Source organism: Serinus canaria, chromosome 2 (assembly GCF_022539315.1).
Source record: "Serinus canaria isolate serCan28SL12 chromosome 2, serCan2020, whole genome shotgun sequence".
NCBI classification, from domain to species: domain Eukaryota; kingdom Metazoa; phylum Chordata; class Aves; order Passeriformes; family Fringillidae; genus Serinus; species Serinus canaria.
Window position 1 is genome coordinate 91,292,554 of NC_066315.1, and position 20,337 is coordinate 91,312,890.

At 36.7% G+C, this 20,337-nt stretch overlaps 1 protein-coding gene across 8 annotated transcripts in view; it reads right to left on the reverse strand.

Annotated features, from left to right (window-relative positions):
- INVS (inversin) overlaps positions 1 to 20,337 on the reverse strand; it is an 84,324-nt gene that overhangs the window by 58,583 nt on the left and 5,404 nt on the right. For all 8 annotated transcript variants that reach the window (XR_007776930.1, XR_007776929.1, XM_050971178.1 and 5 more), the window contains exon 3: positions 15,745 to 15,911. Coding sequence is in view for 6 of the 8 variants with exons in the window: in XM_050971178.1 (XP_050827135.1) it covers positions 15,745 to 15,911 (167 nt within the window). In the remaining 2 variants the exon portion in view is untranslated. The remainder of the gene's footprint in view (positions 1 to 15,744; positions 15,912 to 20,337) is intronic.

The following is a 20,337-nucleotide window of genomic DNA, read 5'->3' on the forward strand; positions in this document are numbered from 1 at the left end:
AAGCCATAATCTATTTAAATACTGGTAGATAAATCAAATCCTTCAAAATCTACTCAAATTGCATCCTAGCAGTAATAAAAGTACTAGATTTATTTCTCTTTGTTTGGACTAGAGGCAGATAAAATAACAGCTCTAGGTTGGTGTTGCAAAGCCTTCCCAAATCCACACCATATTAACAATGTTGAAAAACACATCCTTTGTGTATAAATGTCAATCTATGTTTAAATGTTCCCATCATAAGGTTGAACACACACAGATTATATTAATAACATAAATCAGTTAATATTTCAGCAAAAAATATTCCTCATTAATAAAACTTACTCTTTCATTAATGAAAAAAAAGTGTAACAAAAGATGGCTCCAAACTGCTCTACAAAGAGACAAGAAAATTTAGAATCTTAATAGGCAAGGTAAATTCATTTTGTCTTTTATGAAACACTGACATTAGCTTTTGCTTTTCAGGCAGCAACACAATTTGCTTATGCAGTTCATACATATCAATTTTGACTTAAGTGTGATTCACTTAATTCTCTTTAATCAACAATTTAACCAACTGTTTGCAGACAAAGAGAGAGACAAATGAAAGATTAGTGCTCTTGGAGTTTGTGGCTGGCCATAAGATCTGAATTTATTTTTCAAATACCTCCTACAGCAGTAGGCTTGCACGCTGAAGACATCCTATCTTGTATCCTATTGATTCAAATGACAAGCCTGAGCATCAGATTAAGGATGTGTCAGACCCCTGATAGAAGATTCCTGGAGATTTCAGCAGAAAGGTGTCCTGTTTCAAAATGATCTATTGCTGCTCCTTCATGTATTGAAGCGCATGTGGGTACATTTAACACAAAACTAATTTGCCTGCAGTTAGAATAACATTTATAATCAGTGAAAACAAATATCTTCCTTTTTTACTGCAGAATAGCTGGGAAAAGATACCTTATTCCAACAGAAATCACCCTACAGTCCACAAAATGGGACTAAACCAAACTGATGAGCTAATAATAGTGGAAGTTTTGTTTTAATTTGTCAGTGCCAAATCTGGACACAAACAAGTAAGTGGTTCCTCAGTCCCAACAACACTATTTCTTCTCATAACCATTAAAGATCACTCGTGGGGTCAGCTGCAGAGGGGCAATTAATGCAAGAATGATGTTTTAGAAAGGACACCCAGACAGGGAAATGTCTTTGTCTGCAAAGGTACTTTTAAAGGTACAGCCTTGGCAGCAGACATCAATGTCCTGGGAGAAGAGCTGGACAAGTCTCTTGTGCACCCAGGGATGCCACAATGCTAAACATGCTCAAGGAACAACAATAAATGAAACAAAATGAATCCTATTCAGATCTGAAGTGTAACTCTCCAAGTGCTGCAAGCACCATGCTTAAAAAGAAAATACCATTTTTAAGATGCAACCATTATCTTAAAGATCAAATAATGATAGAGAAATTTTCACCTGTCTTTTGAACAAAGCAAAATGAGAGAGAGAGATGAAGCAGTTGTTTGACAACAGTATGTAGGAGAAAACCAGCAGTTGAAACCAGGATAATTAAGTCAACTTAAAAGAGCCAAATATCAAGAAATATGGAACAATGTTCTTACAGAATAAGCACTGCTTGTGCCTGAACCAATTACTTGTGTTTGCTGGGCATATTTATATCATGTTCAGTTCTAGTTGGTCTTTGCAATAAAATCTCTGAGTTGAAGGTATGCACCAATACTTTTTCAGACTTAAGTACTCATTTAAGGTGTTTTTTTAAAACAGGATTGCTTTACCTCCTCACTCTTGGTAACCGAAAATCTTCAAAAATTAATACAAATTATTTTATTTGTTGATAGTAAAAATTATTGTTATGGAAGAGGACTTAGCAAAGATCAGAATAAGTAACAATAGGTGAGTCCAGAAGCTCCTCCAAATTTTACTCACAAAAGTATGCACTGAACTCAACAGATGAAAATAAAGTAATTCTACCAGCTGGCTGCACAGATATTTAAGATATCATTCCATATGCTATGTAGAATTAGTTCCTTTTCACTGGGAAACACAACACAAGCAGAGCTCCTAAATGTTCTGCCACCATGGTTTGCACTTAAACCATATTTGCAAAATCTTTTAGAAAAATCACTGCAGTCAGAGGCATTCCTCTTCTTATTATTTTAATGACATTTCATATTCAAATTTCAAGTGCTCAAGAGCAAGACTGCTCAACAGAAGCACAAGGATGATAATACAATATATATTCAGGGCCTGACAATATCCTCCTTGGATTATTTCAAGCACAGAATGCATGGTAGCAAAAGATATAAACCCAAGTGTAGGAAAGGAGGAGACTTACCAGAGCAAGAAGTGAAACAAAGATGCAGAGAAGTAAAATTACATCAGGTTTGAAAATGGGAGAGAGTGGTTTGTACAATGAAAAGAAATCAATTTTGTTAATGAAAATAGCTGTGATATTGCTGGAGCAAAAGAGAAAGAAAACATCACCAATAGTGATGTTTAAGCTGGAGAAAAAATGGGAAAAACTGGGGAAACCACAGATCACTGTCATGGCAAGGAAGTTGTCTGGGAAAAAAAATAATGGGTAAGGATTTTCATACCAAGTGTTTGGTAAAACTTTAGAAATTAAGATACTGAATTATGACACTCTTTTTATCACAATGGATAAAATAAAAGATGGAACTTTGCAAAAAAAAAAAAAAATCAGGAAATTGATAGATTTTCAATAAGGTAAATATACAACTTAAAAAAAAAAAAAATAAATAGGCCTGGGCTTGCTCATTTTACCACAGTGTGTCTACACTGCAGACAACCACACGAGCAGAAATGCTGGGTCAGCTTCATGGATATTATGGATACTGAAGCCAACCAGGCCACAGCAGCACAATACTTCTCCTGTAGCTCAGCAACCTTCAGCACACTTCAAGCTGTGAGAGTAGGCTATGATGTCACTTCTTCATCTGTCCCTCCTGTAGCTCACACCAGAAGTTTAAATGTGTTTAAATCAGGTTAGTCAGACTCAAAAATAAATATCAAGATCATAAAGTCCAAGTTGGGCAAGCAAAGAAACAGAGCAGAGAAAGATAAGTCATGAGAACTGGATTATCAGAAAATAAATTACAGAGGTACAGTACCTGTCAGATAAGTAATTCCAAACCCAAAAATTATTCAACACACATGAATTCAGGCTCTCACACAAAGAAGGAGGTTTGAGAGCATGGCAGTTAATCTCAAAGGGATAAAACCCCCATGATTCCTGACACATAACACCACTGAAATGTGATAACAGACAATCCATTCAAGATTTCTGCCTGTGGAATACTTACACTATTGTACTAATCTATGAAGATAAACCTGAGATGAAGGATGGGTTTGCCAGTATTTACAGCAGACTACCAGTAAAAACAATGTTGCAAGTCCAGATGACCATCAATAAGTGCTGCAGGGGAGAGAGGGGAGCAGCAGGGGAATCAATCCAAATTGAAACACCAATAGTAAAACCACTACTTCAGAATAAATGACCAAACACGTAAGAAAAAAAAATCTGTGAGTTTTGAAATACCTAGAAGTCCATTTAAAAAAAAAAGAAGAAAAATATAAAATTGTCTTTTGTTAAATTAGCTGATGCAAAATAAAGACCTTTATTCCACTGTTCTAAAAACCTTGCTATTTCCAGATCTGTTATACAGATAACTATGGCCAAGTACTGCAGATCTCAAGGCAAATGTGTTACTTAGAGAAGGGGAATACTGGCATGGTTACAGTTAAGACTTGCTTACAAAAAAGGGGCAGGATAAGATGACAAGTAAAGAAAACACTATTTCAGTAATTTTATAAGCAAATCCTTCATTAAAATGCAGTCCTATTATTTATTCTGATAAGATAAATATCAGCACATCTGAGACATAAAATTACATGTTCTACCAGCATAATGGGTCTTTCAATGGATTTATCTTACTTAGAACAACAGAAATCTTTCTCCAAGAAACAGGCAGAAAGCAAAGATCAAAAACAACAATAAGAAAATGAAGACAAAATTCAACTGATGATTTTGAAGTCCAGTGCAAGACTGGGTTGTAATAATTACTCTACTTACTTTGAAATAACTGCTTATATCTCAAAAAATACACTGGCATCAACAAATCTTTACAACAAAATATTAAAAGAAAGTATTTGATTTCCTTACAGCTTCCATTAAGTGATTGCTTCCATTGATAGATATTTTCTTCCCCCATGTCATCATCTTTTGCATTTATATTCCCTATCTGAGTAGTTAACTGGCTTTTTCTCAAGACATAAAACCAGCCTGATCTGGTATAACACTGCCAAATCTGTTTCACACAAATTCTGCCTGTCTCAGAGAGAGCGAGAGAGCGCACACCACGCATCCTCATTAACTAGAAAGATATGTAATTAAACAAGAAAGGGTTAAAGCGTATGTTAGCCTGTTCTACTTTTCTATCTGTTACTTTTTAAAAAGCTTTCATATGTCTTCTTCCTTGTTTCTGAAAGCTAACCATTCCTTCTTCCTTTCAGGCAAGCTGACATTTGACAGCTTAACATAGCTGACAGGGTTACCCAACAGCTCACCCTCCCTATTCTCAATCCAATTAGACCTCTAATCCTCCAGATGAAAGGCCCAACTACTCACGTTCCTCATGACAACGACAGCTATTGATTATTTGTCACTACAGCTAACACCTTCTCTGTCGAGGCCACTCTGACAGAAGCAAACCTACCAAATTAGACAGCACTTTATCTGCCCTGGAGGCCAAATGGCACAACAAGTAAAGGCTAATAAATGGTATAAAAATGAACAAATCATAACATTATGACAGGTTGATCGTTGCCAGCAGCTTCACAGCTCAAGCTTGATGCTCTGTTAGACCTGTTCCTTCTCTTTTCTCTTCCACTCCTGCACCAACTTTGACTGAATTAAAGGCCAGAACAATTAAGGCATTTGACCAGCAAAGATAAGCTAGGATAGAAGTATCATCAAGGGACACGAATGTCAATAGCAGACTACCGTTTGTCAATAAAAACATTCCAGAGATGCAAATGCTCATGACTCTGCTCTCCACTAGGCTGTACTGACTCCCTTTGTACAGGGCTCCTCGAAAGCTCAGGCAGACACTCCGGGAAAATTAACCCCAGAAAACCAAGCTTGAGCTGGGAAACACTGAGGCAAGGATCTGCACCACTGAAAAATTAATCCCAATACTGTGTGAGATGACAGAGAGATGTTATAGTCGTTATTCCATTTAATATCTACACTTTTTTATTTCTTTTTTTTTTTTTTTGTAGCAGAGTGATAGAAACCAGGACTACATAATTTGAATTTATCATTATACATTTGCTTCAACTGTTTTTTCTAGGACAATATGCAGTATCTAGTGACAGAGGACCTCACAAGTCACATCACTCCGAGGCAAATTGAAGCCATTTATTATTCTCAGAGTAGCACTATCCAAAACCAGTGAGATTGGAGGCACAGCAAACGATAAAACACCAAAATAAAACACCACAACCACAGAATATTGTTAAAATCAGGCCACCAAAAGAATAATGTGAGTAAAAATACACAAATTATTTAAACAGTTAAAAAGCAATTGATACTGCCTTGACAAAATTAATTAACTGATTCTTCAACTATGCTAAAAGGAGTATGTTTTTCAGCAAGGGATTCCTATGCTTCTGGAAGTACTTAATAACAGAAAAATATTATTAAATCAATTTACATGAAAACTTAATTTAAAGTTTTAGTTAAAGACATAAAACATTAATATCTGCTGTTCTTTAACTGAGGAATGTGTTCTTGCTCAAAATACAGCTTGCAAAGACAAAGGAAACTACTATGCAAGTGCAAAACAGTATTAATTTAAGAAATCTAAACACTGAAAATAATTATTCAGTAAAAAAAAACCCCAAAATATGTAGTATTGTTTTAACTTTTTAGGCTTACAAAATATTTCTGGGGGTGAATACGTATTTATTAATAGTTTCAACCAGACACAGATGATTTAACACTTTACTTATGGGCAGTACAGCACAAAATATAGATATTTAAATGAGTAGCTTGGCAAACAGATCCTTTATGACTATTGGCTGAAAAAAACTTGAACTTCAGGACATTTGGGTAAGTTGGCTCTCACAAATCTCAAGCAAGCCTATAAATAAAATTTGAAACAGTATATAACATTGCTATGAATAAATTTTAATTATTACTATTCCACTCTAAAATGTACTCCAAACATAATAAATCACTGCAAAGAGGAGACAATTATTGTCATTTTCAAATACCATAGAGTAACATTCAGTAGATACATTTTTATTTACATTTTTTTACACATTTCAAACAGCCGCCTGCCCTTTCCAGAAGGAGACCAGTTCAGAATTGCTAATGCTGAGCCCCACAGAAGCACCTGTGTGAAGGAGACCTACAGAGCTGCAACTGGCCAGACCCAACCTTCCACCCCAGGGAAGACTGAGCAAACTCTTTCCAAACTGCAACTCATGCACAGGCACTTATGCCTGTGCTGGTGACAGAGAGCACACAGTGTTCTCAGAAGCTGTTCAGGTTTTCCAGGATCAAAAACTCCTTTATTGTTTATGTTACAAATCTCCTTCTTATCCCGGGTTATGGTCACTGCTATGGTTTGTTGTTATTTAGCAGACTCTCATTCTTTTTAACACATACCTTGATTAAAGAGAAATGGAACACATTCCATTCTCCCAATTTGCTTAAAAAAAAAAAATCCAAAAAACAAAACAATGGTATGCTAGAGGACAAGGTGGTGCCAAATAGTGAAGAATAATTACTGTTCTTAACACCTAATCTTAGCAAAATCTGTAAATGTCTTTAAGATTTAAACTTACTAGCCCAGTGAGCTGTGTACCTGTTATCACTTGTGACTTCTCTGCTGTCAGCTTTATTTATATTTGGTTTATGATCACAATTCTTGATAAGTGAGAATCTTTTCCAGTATTACAAGACAAAACCAGAAATGGTACACCATTGTATTTTTCAAGCTGTGTTCCAGATGTGCCTCCTTGAGAATCATACTGAACATCCCTTACACAGAGCAAGAACTAATGCACACATCTCCCCAAAAACCTTAGATGCATTTATTCTTCCTTCTGTGTTTAGATTATGTTTACAACCTCACAATTAAAATAAAATCCTTGGATAGCACAAAAATAAAAATTGGATACTACAATGATGGCTGCCATTGAACAACTGCCCCAGGCAACTGGAGACCAACACTTCACATGCATGTCAGAGGGAACACACCACACTCAGTCCATCCCTTTCCATGCAAATATACTCTACTGCTGGGTAGACTGTTGGGGTAAATACTCCACACATGCTCCTATTGCAAACTCTCTCCTTAAACATCTTCCATCCTCCTTCAGCTTTTACTTCTACTACTCTAAATGGGGGAAAATACTATTTTGCTATTTCAACTGGAAGTAGATAGAACCATTCTGCCTACAGTAGGCTATAGAGCAAATCTGCCATATTTATAGAATAATTCATTTTAGCATCTTTATTTGTTTTCTTTCACCAGCCAATCCTAAACACAGACAGTAACAGACGCTATGTTTGTTATAGCCATGCTATAACTCCTTTGATGTGTAAAATGTCTGCTGGAAAGTAGCTATAGGCAGGGAGGTAGCCACAAGTTGCAAGCAATACTTTCCAACATGTTTTACCAGAGTAAGTTAGTTTAGTAACCAACTGCTACTAAAATAATTTAAAAATCAACTCTACAAGTGCCATTGACTCTAGACATTCATACCATATTTATCAGTGAAATTTGTATAGAAACCAAGTTTGATCTTACAGCTAGTCTGAAATTCTGATCTTGAACTTCAAGTCAAAAGAATACTTTGGCATGTGAAAATTTTTGCATAACCTTGTCTTCAAATATGGCTTCATGCTAACATAAAATCAGTGAGAAATCAGATTCAGACGTCTTAGTATCTGCTGTGCAACTGAAACCCAACATGTAGAACAGTATTTCCACGGTTTTATCTTCTGCAGAGAAAATAATTGGCTGGATTTTAACCCACATTTTGACAGCAGAGACAGACAATTGTTGGACACCATATGATTATAGCAGCTTAACACTTAATGAGAAAACAATAATGTGCATGTTCTTGCCTTGTTACAAGACATGACAAAGTGTGCAAGCTGAAAATGCCCTGCCTGAATAGATGAGAATAGCATATCAGTCTTGCCAAGTACTGCCCAAATTTCAATCTGAATCAAGACACAGCAGAGGCAAATGGAAGTATTAATGAAATCTAAAGAACAGTCAAAAGGAGAATAAGGAAATACATAAAAGATCCTGAAAGAGTCACAGCAACCATCTATCACACACAGAAAAACACCAATTTCAAAAGGGCTCCCATCGTACCTGAACTCAAATAGGATGCTAAAATTCTTACCTATGGTTTTGAGAATATTTTTCATTATGTCAGTGTTCATTTAGAAAATTCCAGCTTTGCAAAGTCTCTGTTTTTTTGTTCATTCTCAGCAGTGACAGCACAACTTTCTTGGGGAGGGTACTGGAAATCACATCTCTGTAACAATGCAAGTTTTCTCTGCTTAAGTTTTTCCTGTAGCTATTTTTAACCATTTCAATAGGGCTTGAAGCACAGATCAATGGCAGTATCAACCAATAGAAAAAATAATTTGGGGACATGGAGCCTTGTGTTAAATAGGCAGAAAATTAATTGTTCTTTTGTAGAGTTCATTTTCTACAGCTCTGAAAAGGGCTCAGGGGAAGGCTGTGGATGGTACCAACCCCTTGGTAGCTAGGACAGCTTATCTATAGTGTAACACACACAAATCACACACAAGGAACTCCTCTGCCTTCCACCCTTGAGCAACTTCAGGCCACGTTCACTAGAGAGAACTCATTGTTCAGGAAACTAAAGAAAACATTTGTATCATGGTTATTGCCTGTGGCTTAATTAATCACAAAGGAAACTATAGTCCCACACGGTAAAAAAGCAAAATCACCTCTTCTGGCAGGTAGGCAAACAGTCCTGTTTCACATCCTGGTGTGTACAGATTTCTCATATTTAATCAAATTGTATATTCACATGAAAATACCACAGAATGAATGTAAGGCTCATTTACATTTCAGGAACCTACATTCATAGAATTAATATTACTCATTATGAGCTCTCAGTTAAGGGGGAACATCATAAAAGGTTATTGGCCTGAGGAAAACAAGAACATGAACTGGCCACCATTGTCTCTGACATGGTCATTTATTTTCATTTCATAGATTGGGAAAGAAAGTTAGAAGCACATGTGCTCTTTTATGCCTTATGAAAGATCTGAGAGACTACAGCTCCAGGAAATACATCTTGGTAAAGGTAATGAGAGAAAAATGTATAAACTGGCTCCCGGGCAAGTTAATTCAAGAGTCTTTAATACAAACACCTTTTATTTGCTCAAGAAAAGGAAAAAAAATCCCTTTTTGCAGCTCTTGGACTAACTTAACTGTAGTCATTAGATAAGACTTGGGAATAAACTTTCATAAAATAAGTGAACTAAAAACTACCTTGTGTTTCCAATTTTCTACCACGTCTAATGCTGGCCACAGGCTGTCTTGTTTTACTTTACTTTTACTGTTACTGCTGAGAATACAGGAACAACCATTTTTTTGAGTTTAAAAAAAAAATCAAAGACCATTAAAATACACCCTCCTACTTTACACAGAATTCCTAACTGCATCCTGGATGTACTATTATTTATCAACAACCATGTTAGGAAATAAATAATTTAAGCTACACAATATTTAATGCTACTAAAGTCACATTTTCCCTCTGGGGTTGCATTAATCTTCCTGAAGCCAAAATTAATATCCTCCTGACATTTAAGCATCCTGATAGATTATTTGAAGGGCATATTATTAGAAACCAACAAAAAAATTGCATTTTTTCTTCTATCCCTATGAACACAAAAGGCTGTGCCTAAAGTATTTAGAAAGATTCAGGTAAATTACTCCCCAAAGTAAACAGATTGCTAAGAAGTGAGCAATCCCTGTGAGAAATTTTGGAAGAGGCAGGCCTCCTTCCCACCCCCTCACCCCCCCCTTAAATTAAACAGGAATTACTTAATGAAAGTTAAATAGCAAAACATATACAGGTATTTTGGGTATGCAGAAACATTTCCATTCATAGGTATCACATGTGGGTTTTTCAAAAAGTTGCAATTTAACATCAAAAGCAAATTGCTACAAATGCAAAATGCCTGCAACTGAAAATGAATGTCTGCTGTTAAACTGTAATCCCAGTACTCAAATCTCCACAGCATGTTTATTTCACAATAATCTAAATTCTACAAATTTATATAATCTGTGCTCATATAGTACTATAATTCCTCAGTGCAGAATCACTGACAAATTATGCTAATGATTCTACTTCTGATGCAATCAGTCACAGTTTCAGTTCCCAGTAAATTACATCCGTGTTCAGGAAGTTACAACCACCCTCTGAAACTCCCATGGCAATCTTTGCAGGTGCACTCCTGCAATAATTTGTATCATTCTCAGGTGGATTTGTATTTTTAAGGGTTTTTTATTTGACTGCTTTTAATTTAAATTTTATGAAGTTAATGACTTGACCTGCCTCTTTTCTTATTTTCTAAGGGGTGCGCACCCTTTCAAAATTGCTTGTGAGACCTGTCCACTTGAAAAGAGAGACCAAAGGAGTGGAACAGAATAAAATACAAAAGGAAAAACACCAAATAACCTAATTTGCATGGCCTTCTGCCTACAAAGACTGAATCATCTCCATCATAAGGCTGATGAAAGAAAGACAGATCCTATGAAACATCATGTCAAGGACAATCAGAAAATGAATTGCTAAAAAAATGTATGCCTTGGGTGAGATTAATTCGTCACAATTACAATATTGACAATACAAAAACCTTCATCAGACAGATGCCTAAAAGAAAGAATCAGCTAGTCAGTGTGCCCTAGAGTACTCATCTCACTTTAGGGTGAATGACTGCACCCTCAAGTGCATTACTTTTAAGTTATCTACATGACCAGCTCATATGCAGATGTCTGCAATGTAAATTTTTAGCTACATGAGATTATTCTCAGCCCATCATCTCACATTGCATTGTACTATATGATTTTCCATTGAAAGAAGATACACTTGTTCCATTTAATCACACAGAAAGCTAAACTATCTCTTTATTCAAGCTAAAAATCTTTTTCAGACCAAAAGATATATGAAACTTAAAAGCTGTAATACAAAGGATGCCCATCACTAAACAGAAGACTAACCACTAAGAACATAATTATTAGCATGAAGGTTATCATTTCAATATATAACCACAGGTGTTTTTCAAAAAGCATTAGTGTTTCTAACAGTATAGCCAAAATTTCTAACCTTACCTTATTAATTTCAGGAACTTTCTGCAAAGAAAGGTGTGAGAATGCTTAGTCCTAGAAAGGTGACAAGGGTAGTAAGTGAATATCCAAAGCCTTAGCTCGTGCAAATAGTCCAGAATGTCACTAGCTCCTAATCTGAGATAGAGAGATTATAAGAATCTTTTGTTGAGATGAGAACAGATGTTGAGATGAGAACCTGACAGCTTTTCACCTAACTATTGCTTTGTAGACACAGTCCAGTAACAAAAACCATTTGAATGAAGCATGGCAAGGATGACATAGCAACTCTGAGTTCTGAGACATGAGTTTCCTCATTGACTGGTAACACGGCCTGGTTATTAAAACAGCACTGGACAGAGGTACTGAAATCATCAGATCACCTTCACTTCTTACCTGTGTTGAAACCCTTGGAACAGAAAAACATGTAAGAGCACTGGCCAGTCTGCCCAGGTACGCTACCAGAAATAGTTTCGGTAGAGACTGCAAACTGCTTTTATAGCAAGTGCAAAAATTCTGGTACTTTGCTTATTGACACTCAAATCAAAATAGAACTACTTTGACAAACCACGGCTCTGAAAGATGTCTTCTAGGACATTTGTGAAACAAAGCAGAGCACTTGGAGTGCACCAGAATTTTGGGAGGAGATCAACTACAACTGCAAGGAACAAAGTAACTACTTCAGGAGGACTTAGAGGGGCCATTAGGAACAGAAAAAGGATTAAGGAACTATTGTTAAACTATCAATCAGATGATGCTTTATATGACCATATGGATAGTGCCAAAATCTTTTCCTATAATTTCAGAAGAACTCTGTACTAACAACAAATAACAATCTGCATTTTGAAAGCTGGATGTGATTGTTGGCATTTTGAAGGACTGGAAGAAATGCTTTTACAGAATGCACTCCTTATGTAACAGCAATGACAACATGATGGAAGCATAAAACTTGCAGAGAAGTGGATGTTAAGAATAAAATATAATGTAGAGCTGATACGTACACATGTGTATGCATACACACACTCACCCAGCACAGCCAGGTTTGCAACTCACACAGGCTGAGCCAGAAGCTAATGTTGCAAGTGTTAATGGCATGATGTGTTACAGTCCACTTAAGTCCTATCCAACCTAAAGAAGAAAAATCCATCCTAGAGAAGAAAAGCAACTGAAGTCCTGAAGTCCTAATCTGTTTTACTTCATTCTGATGATTTATGACTGAATTCAGGTCAATGCCACATTTCTGAATATTTGTTCTATTACAGGGATTAAAAAACCCACAAGCAATTTTTTTACTAATGAAGGACATGAACTGGGTGTTCTCTTACAGTGAAATCTCCAGACAGAAAAATGGGAACAGTTTCACCTCATCCTGCAGAGAACAAAACCAATTGTTTTTATGATAACCAGGATTACTAATGGGAGAGACACCATGTTGAATCCAAACACACAAATTAAGACATTCAGCTCTCTTCAGTCCATGACAGCTAAATCATTGCTTCTGTTTGGCATTAGAAGAGCATTTTCTCACAAACTCTTTGCCTCTGAGACAGTTCTGAGGTTCCCAAAGAAAGGCAGCAGAGACCACTTTTTGTGAAATCGGCTGCAAGACTGTTTCAGAGGAACAAGTGCAAAGGGACACGTAAAGGCAGCCTGTAGAATGATGACCTGAGGAGTCTCAAATATTCTGGCAACAAACTCTAGCCCTCAGAATGCTCATCATATCACAGCAGACAAAGTGTCCCAAAAGCCCTTCAAAGAGACAGCAAAGAACAGCAAAAGTAATCCTGGTACTCAGAGAGGAAGGTTCTGACTCAGGAAACTTTGCTTAATTTTACCTCCATCTGCTTTAGTTAGCACCAGTGTAGAAAAAGTGTCTTTTCTTTCCTCCTTCTTCACAGATTGCATGTAAAGGTCTGCAACTTAGCTTCTCTCTCCAAAGAAAAGGAAAACTAGAATGCAACCCAAGTACAATTTAGGAATCTGAATCTCCAAGCACTGCCCTTCTAAACAGCTTGTACCTGTGACTAGCAATGAATGGGGATTTATAAAGTCATGTGATCTGGTTTGGATGAAGCACAGGACAGCTACTGACTCACAAGCTTGAGCACAACAAAAACCATACAGTGGTCCTGGTAAATATGTATATTCATGATTAACCAACAATGACAAAAGAACTTTGGAAATGGGTGATCTCACAGCATGTTTCTTTTTCTATCTGAAAGCTGTATTGAGAAATTTTACTTTTGGAGAAAAAAAAAATAGACTATAAACCAAAAGTATCAGCAAGATATAAGCAGAATGCAAAACATTAATTAAACAGTCAAAACTGCATGAAACATTACGTTGTTTTGAATTTTAATTTTATGTATTTTTCAGAATACACTCATGACAGAAATGTAGATCTAAAAAATGTTACTATGGAAAGACTACAGACAAAATTTCACACACATGAAATGTGAATTTTATAAGCTGACATCAATAGCAAGTAACTGCTCAGAAGACACGGAAGGGAATTTTAGAGGACAGCTAAGTGAGGCAAATAAAAAGCAGGGCAAATAAAAAACAGTAAGGGCTGTTTGCTGACCCTTTCTGCTATGGAGTGCCTCACATCTATCTAGCACCTTACACAGAAAGTGTGTGACTACATAAAATCTACTGCTACAATCTTTATCTCATGCTGTTTTACCTCCCTTTTCATTTGTACCATCAACTGAAAATCCATCTAAGATGGTCCAAGTATCCCGTGTTATAATCTGCACTTTGAGGATTGAAGCAAGGTAGAAGGAAATGGAGAGCCCATGCAGTTAGAGGATATTAGCCAAGGCAAAATCTCTTTTGCCTTGAATTGCTATAATACAAATATCCACAATATGAACATTCAGACAAAGATTAAGACAAGAATTTGTATTGTTTAATACGCTAAAATGTATTTTTAAAATCTGGGGAAAACACAATTTTTAAAATTAAGTTTTTAATATGGTTAAAATGTTCACATATCTATTACATCATAAAACCTGAATGCCTGCATGAATACAGTAAAGTAAGTCACAGCAATTTTTTAAGTCTCTGACATTGCTGCTTTTATGAAATGCCTCTCTTTGAAACAACAACATTTAAGTAAGATGATTGGTCCCTTAGAAATACAAAATTAATCCTGGAAACAAGGTTCTGATGATGACTGAATTACTTTCATCAGAGTGTAATGGTATGTAACCAAGCAGATGAACTAGTCTATTTCAAGTCAACCACAACCTACAACACTTTATTTCCCTGTAAGGGATGCAGTAGCACAGACCACACAGTCCCTATGAACTCCCATGCAAATGTACCTGGAGAATACCAACTTATTATAGCCTTCCCAAGATGGTTTTCTATTTAACTGCTCCTTACCAAATATCATGACTATACTATAGCTGCCTTTACATAAACTTAATTAAAATAAAATTATAAAAAAAATGCAGATTGTATTAAAACATCTGAAAAATGTGAACAATTATGAACAGGTGACAAGATATATATGGAAATGGTTTGCTATGAAAATCATGGCAGGCACTCTAACTGGTACCAAAACACAGTAACACAGACAAAAAAATGCTAATTTTTGAGCAGCTATGGTTTTAAACATACTACAAAAAACTTAAATAGTAAATAAAAGGCTGTTTGCTTCAGTTTGCATTTCTAATCTTCTTTGTGGAGTCTCTTTAATAGTTTATGAATTCAAATGTCTTGGTTAGCAGCCAAAGCCACTCCCCTTTCCCCCCAACCCCCATCAGCAGCCTGCTTAGTCTCCTGTGGAGAGACCGTGCATACTTCCTCCAGGCCTAACCACACTCAACTGTCTCTTGCAGCTCTCAAGTTATACTTTCAATTGCCTTTTATTTTATTGTTGAATACTTCCTTTAGCACTTCTTCAGGGGGACAATGTAACTGGGCAGATTGTAGAGGGGAAAACAGACAGTAACGAACTAACAGCATCCTCCTGCACCACTGGCTGCTGGGTAAGGTAGAGAATTCAGGAGTTAAGCCCAGGAAGAAGGGTGTGGGGAAGGTGACTTCGGGTTTGAGTTTATTTCTCATTATTCTACTCTCATTTGACTGGTAATAAATCAAATCAATTTCCCCAAGTTGAGTCTGTTTTGCCCATGACAGGAGCTGGCGAGGGATCTCTCCCTGCCCTTATCTCAGACCATGAGCCTTTTGTTATATTTTCTCTTCCCTATCCAGCTGAGGAGAGGAGGGACAGAGCAGGGTGGGTGCCTGGTGTCCAGCCAGGGTCAGCCCACCTCCCAGCTGTGGTGAAAGCCCTAACTTCATAAGCCCTTCACAGTAATTACCTTTTGTGCAGCAAGATGGAGAGCAGTTCTTCGGCTGCGATCTGCTCTGTTAACATCAGCTCCAGCCTTCAGCAACGCCTCTGCACAGTCAAGCCTGTCAGCCAGCACACAGTACATAAGGGGAGTTCTTCCAAACTGGTCCTCTTTATCTTTCAGCTCAGAGTTTCCTGAAAAAACCAAAACAAAGTGCCCATTTAAACCAGTAAAGTACATATATATATATTAGTATCTAGCTAAAAGCAATACTTTTTAATTAAAAAAGTCATCTTACTATAATATGAACAGCAGGTATCTCATGATAATATGACTGGGCTGAACAAAAAATGGAGCATGTGATTAAGTCATTACATTTTGTCCTACTTTTACTGACAGTTACAGTTTATTCAAAAATATTTCAAAATATATTTTCAGAAAAAAAGTACATTCAGAAAACATTAATTCCATGAATACACCAGTAAGATTCTGCAGTGGCATAACTATACATAATTTTCAAATAGTTAAATGGATCTTGGCTGCACAGATTAGTTTAAAAAATATCAACAGCACAGAAGCCAAATAGACCTCCTGAAACCTGTGAACACTGTAGCTAAAACAAACTTTGACGCCTATTCACAATAATGTTTACTTTAAAAGCATAAACATCAATATTACATCAATACCATCATTTACTTCAGGGTGCCTTTCAAAATGGAAACTACTAAAATACTTCTCAAGGTTTATTGAATTGATAAGGTTAGTAAGGCAGTAATCTCAGATCCTGTTAAAAAAAGTCCAAACACTATTCCTATTCACAGTCCAAAAAAACCCCAAACAAAGCAGCTTCAGTATAAAGTTTCATATTTCCATGATGTCACCACATAAAGGCAAGCACCTTTAACTTCATGGCTATCAACTACCCCACACATCCAGATTCTCCAGAACTCCAACAGAGAACCATTGTCTACAATTACCCAAGGAACATTGAATTTTACAGGCAAGTTAGTTTTGCTTTTTAATTATTCCTTTGTCTGCATAACTGTTGATGCCTCAAAAGCACTCCAGCAGAGGCATGCTGCTTCTTTACAGAATCTTTGCTCTCCCCCAGCATATTATACTTATCTACATATCCAGTAATTTTATTCTTAATTATAATTTCTATTGATTCACCCAGAAGAAGAATCAAGGAGATTAAATATGAATCAAGGGGAATATAAAGAATTAAAATTCATTCCCTACCAATCAAGCCACTTACAAAAAACACTGTCAAGTAGGATACTGCCAGTTAGAGAAATCATTTACTCACTCAGTACATTTTTTAGTTCCTTTAAAGCTATAGAGTGATTACCATGTCAATCACATGATTCACTATGTAACACTTTTTTTTGGCTGGAAAGTGTGATTTGCATTGAGACTTTATGCTCTGCAAAAAAAGTTTAAGAACATTTCCAAACTTCTCTGTGATGCAGATATAGAAAAATTCTTTTTATTCTTCACCTGTGGACTTGTTTTCTCTGACTGCCACTTCACCTTGTTAACCCACTGGTTTTACAACTAATCTTGATGCCACAAGCAGTTTACTAAAAAACCAAAACAACAAACAAACAATGCACAAAAAATCCCACAAGAAGTCTTCTACTGGCCTACATCTAGCTTTCTCAGGAACAGGCTGCTTTCTGAACACCTTTTTGCATTCTAATACTCACCTTCACACTGCTATTTAGCCTTCTCCTCTGCATACACTGTGGTCCCAAGCATGATTTAAGATGTCAGTGCTCCCAACCAACAAGCCAAATTCTCTAATTAACTATGTACATTCAGGTGCTCTTCCAGTATCAGTTCCACATGGTCACTCAGCCACCACTAAACCACATTTCACTGCTAAGTTTTAACATAACCTCAACAGTGTCTTAAATTGCTTGAAGCTGATGGGACTTGAACAAACATATTAAGAGAAATACATAAACATTCATTTCTCCCAATAAGATACAAGCACACGGGCTTATGCTCAGATGATGTTGGTTCTTACATCAGCAGTGTCCAAAACCAGCACCTTTCTCTCAAATTCCAGTTCCCCTTCTGTTACAGAATGTTAGAGGATATATATATACACATAAAAGACTTAGAGACTAACAACAAGCAAAAATGGCCTAAAGCTCAAATGCAACATAACCAAGTAGAGCAATAGATATCTATGGTCATTTTCAGTTCCCAAAAAGTGACGTAGCTGATGACAAGGAGTTTCCATGACTGCATACAGTCTGAGGGAAAAATGAGCAAGAGGCTCAAAACTTCATGCTAGTAATTTGCCTGAAGCTCCTGCACTATTTTTGAAGGTAAAGAAGCTATATTCAGCTAGCAGTAGGTTTTCTCCTGTTGCTTACCAGGGCTCTGTAAGGCCTTTAGAATGGTTAAAATCCTGTGAGCATTTCCCTAAAAGGATGTCTTTGTGCTCAGGCTAGGAGACAGGACAAGGGCTAGGAGCTACTATATCACCAACAGGTGCCAAGGGGAGATTAAGGTGATGAAAGTCACTAGCCACAAAGCCTTGTGAACTTTACAGCTGCAGCAAATTACCACTTGCAATCAAGAAAGCACAGGTAGCCTTCAAAACATTCACATTTAGGTACATAGCGTACCTAAAATGTGCTTTGGCAAAAATAATTTCTCTTCACATACCTGCCTAATAAATAAATTTTTTCCAATTCCTTCCCTTTTAGAATAAAAGTCCTCAGCCCACCAGAATATGCATTCCATATGCTTATTGCCAACAGAGGCCATGATCACAAGAGAATCCATGGCTAAGACCAAAATTTAACTCTCATAGCTGTACTTCATCATTTTCTCACACTCTATACAAACACTCATATCAGACTCTTAACATTTCTATGCATTTTTAGAAACCAGAAAAGGCAGTAGGAGAAAGGAAAGCAGGAGGGTGTGAATTCTCCTTAATTATTAAAATGCAGGCCATTTCCTGTCACTTGCAAGAATCTTGCCTGCTGCAGTACCTGAGATTTATCCTACCTCCCACAATGTAGAACAGGCAAGAGAGAAGTAGAGAGTAGGATCAAGCAATAGCACACAACCGCATATTTGTAACCCATAGCTTAGTTAAAATTTACAATGAAACATCACATCAGAGATTTACAAGCATTTGGATGCAAGCAATGCAGGATAAGGGTTTTAGAATGAGGAGCTGGACTGAACAGACACTTCAGTATAATGACTATTGTAATAATTATTTTGTTCTTTTAAACAATTAAAACAATTAGATGCCTCTTCCCAAAGCATAAAATGGAAAATGATCCTCCAAATACAAAATTAACTTTTGCTCACTTTTTCTCTAGGATCAAAACCATACAGATGGATTTTAACACTGAAGAACTGTTAATTAAAGACATGTTCAGCATTGTGTAAAACACAGGAAAGAAAATACTGTGAGCATTCCCCAAAGGCCAAGAACATACAATTGTAAAAAAACATGACACAGTACAGGACAACTCATGCAATGCAAACAATTAGCACATTTCTGTTAGAACACTGGTTATACAATTAACACTTGGCATGTACTTTATGGCATTTAACACACAGGCTTTTTCGAAAGTCCTGTGATTAAGCATTAGCAGTGGCTAACACAAAGAGATACTTTGCTCCAAAGCCCCCTTTCTCTAAATAAATTTTCTACCTACCTTTGATTCTGTCTGTGCCTCTTTCTAGCACAGGGTGTCAAAACGAGCACAGAACACACTATTCTATTTCAAACAACTATTCCTTTAAAATTCTTCCATACTCTAATTACATGCAAATAAAGCATCTATGTTTGTATACAGCCACATACACTCCACCAAGCTACAGACGGCAGAAGGAAAAATCACCAAAGAGGCTTGAGGGGCTGCTTCAAGAGACTGTTTGGCCAGCCTCTATGCCCCTCTTATGTTAATAACTGAACAGGGAAAGCATGAAGAGGAAAGTAATAATTAATTCAGGGGCTAAAAGGTCCTTCCTGAAAGGAGGAGAAAGTCAGGACTATCCATTGCTGCATCCACCTCTAGCTATGTATCCAAGATGCAGAGCTAGGCTCTATTAGAGAAGTGCTGTTAAGCAATCCAGCAGACATAACGCTGGAGTGCTGTCCTGAATTAGCTGCTGCTGCTGAGTGCAGTCATGAACCTCAGTGAAAAGTACCAATTGCTCAATTTGCTTCTGGCATCAAGTTATACTTTCAACAGTGACTGGTAAACAGCTAAAAATATTACTTTAATGCATTCTTCTTCTGCTAGGCAATACATGAAGTTTTGGGTTGGTTTTTTGTATTTTTTTTGGTCCAGTTCTGGAAAAAGTAAGGTCTGTGTCATATCCTGTCAAAACACGGCAAAGCAGAAAAGCCAAATTTTGCTTGTACAGCAAATGCTACAAGGAATGTGCAGTTTTCTCTCCCTTGCAAAAGTAAAACAGCATTTTTGTCTTCTTGCTGCATGATCATCGTTGAAAGAAGAGCAATTTCCTTATCTGGTTCTAATGGCTGTTTTGTGGTATGTTTGACAAGATGTACCAGCAACAAGAAATAATATTTCCTTCATGTTTCCAAAGATATGTCTTTTGGCACTGAGATTA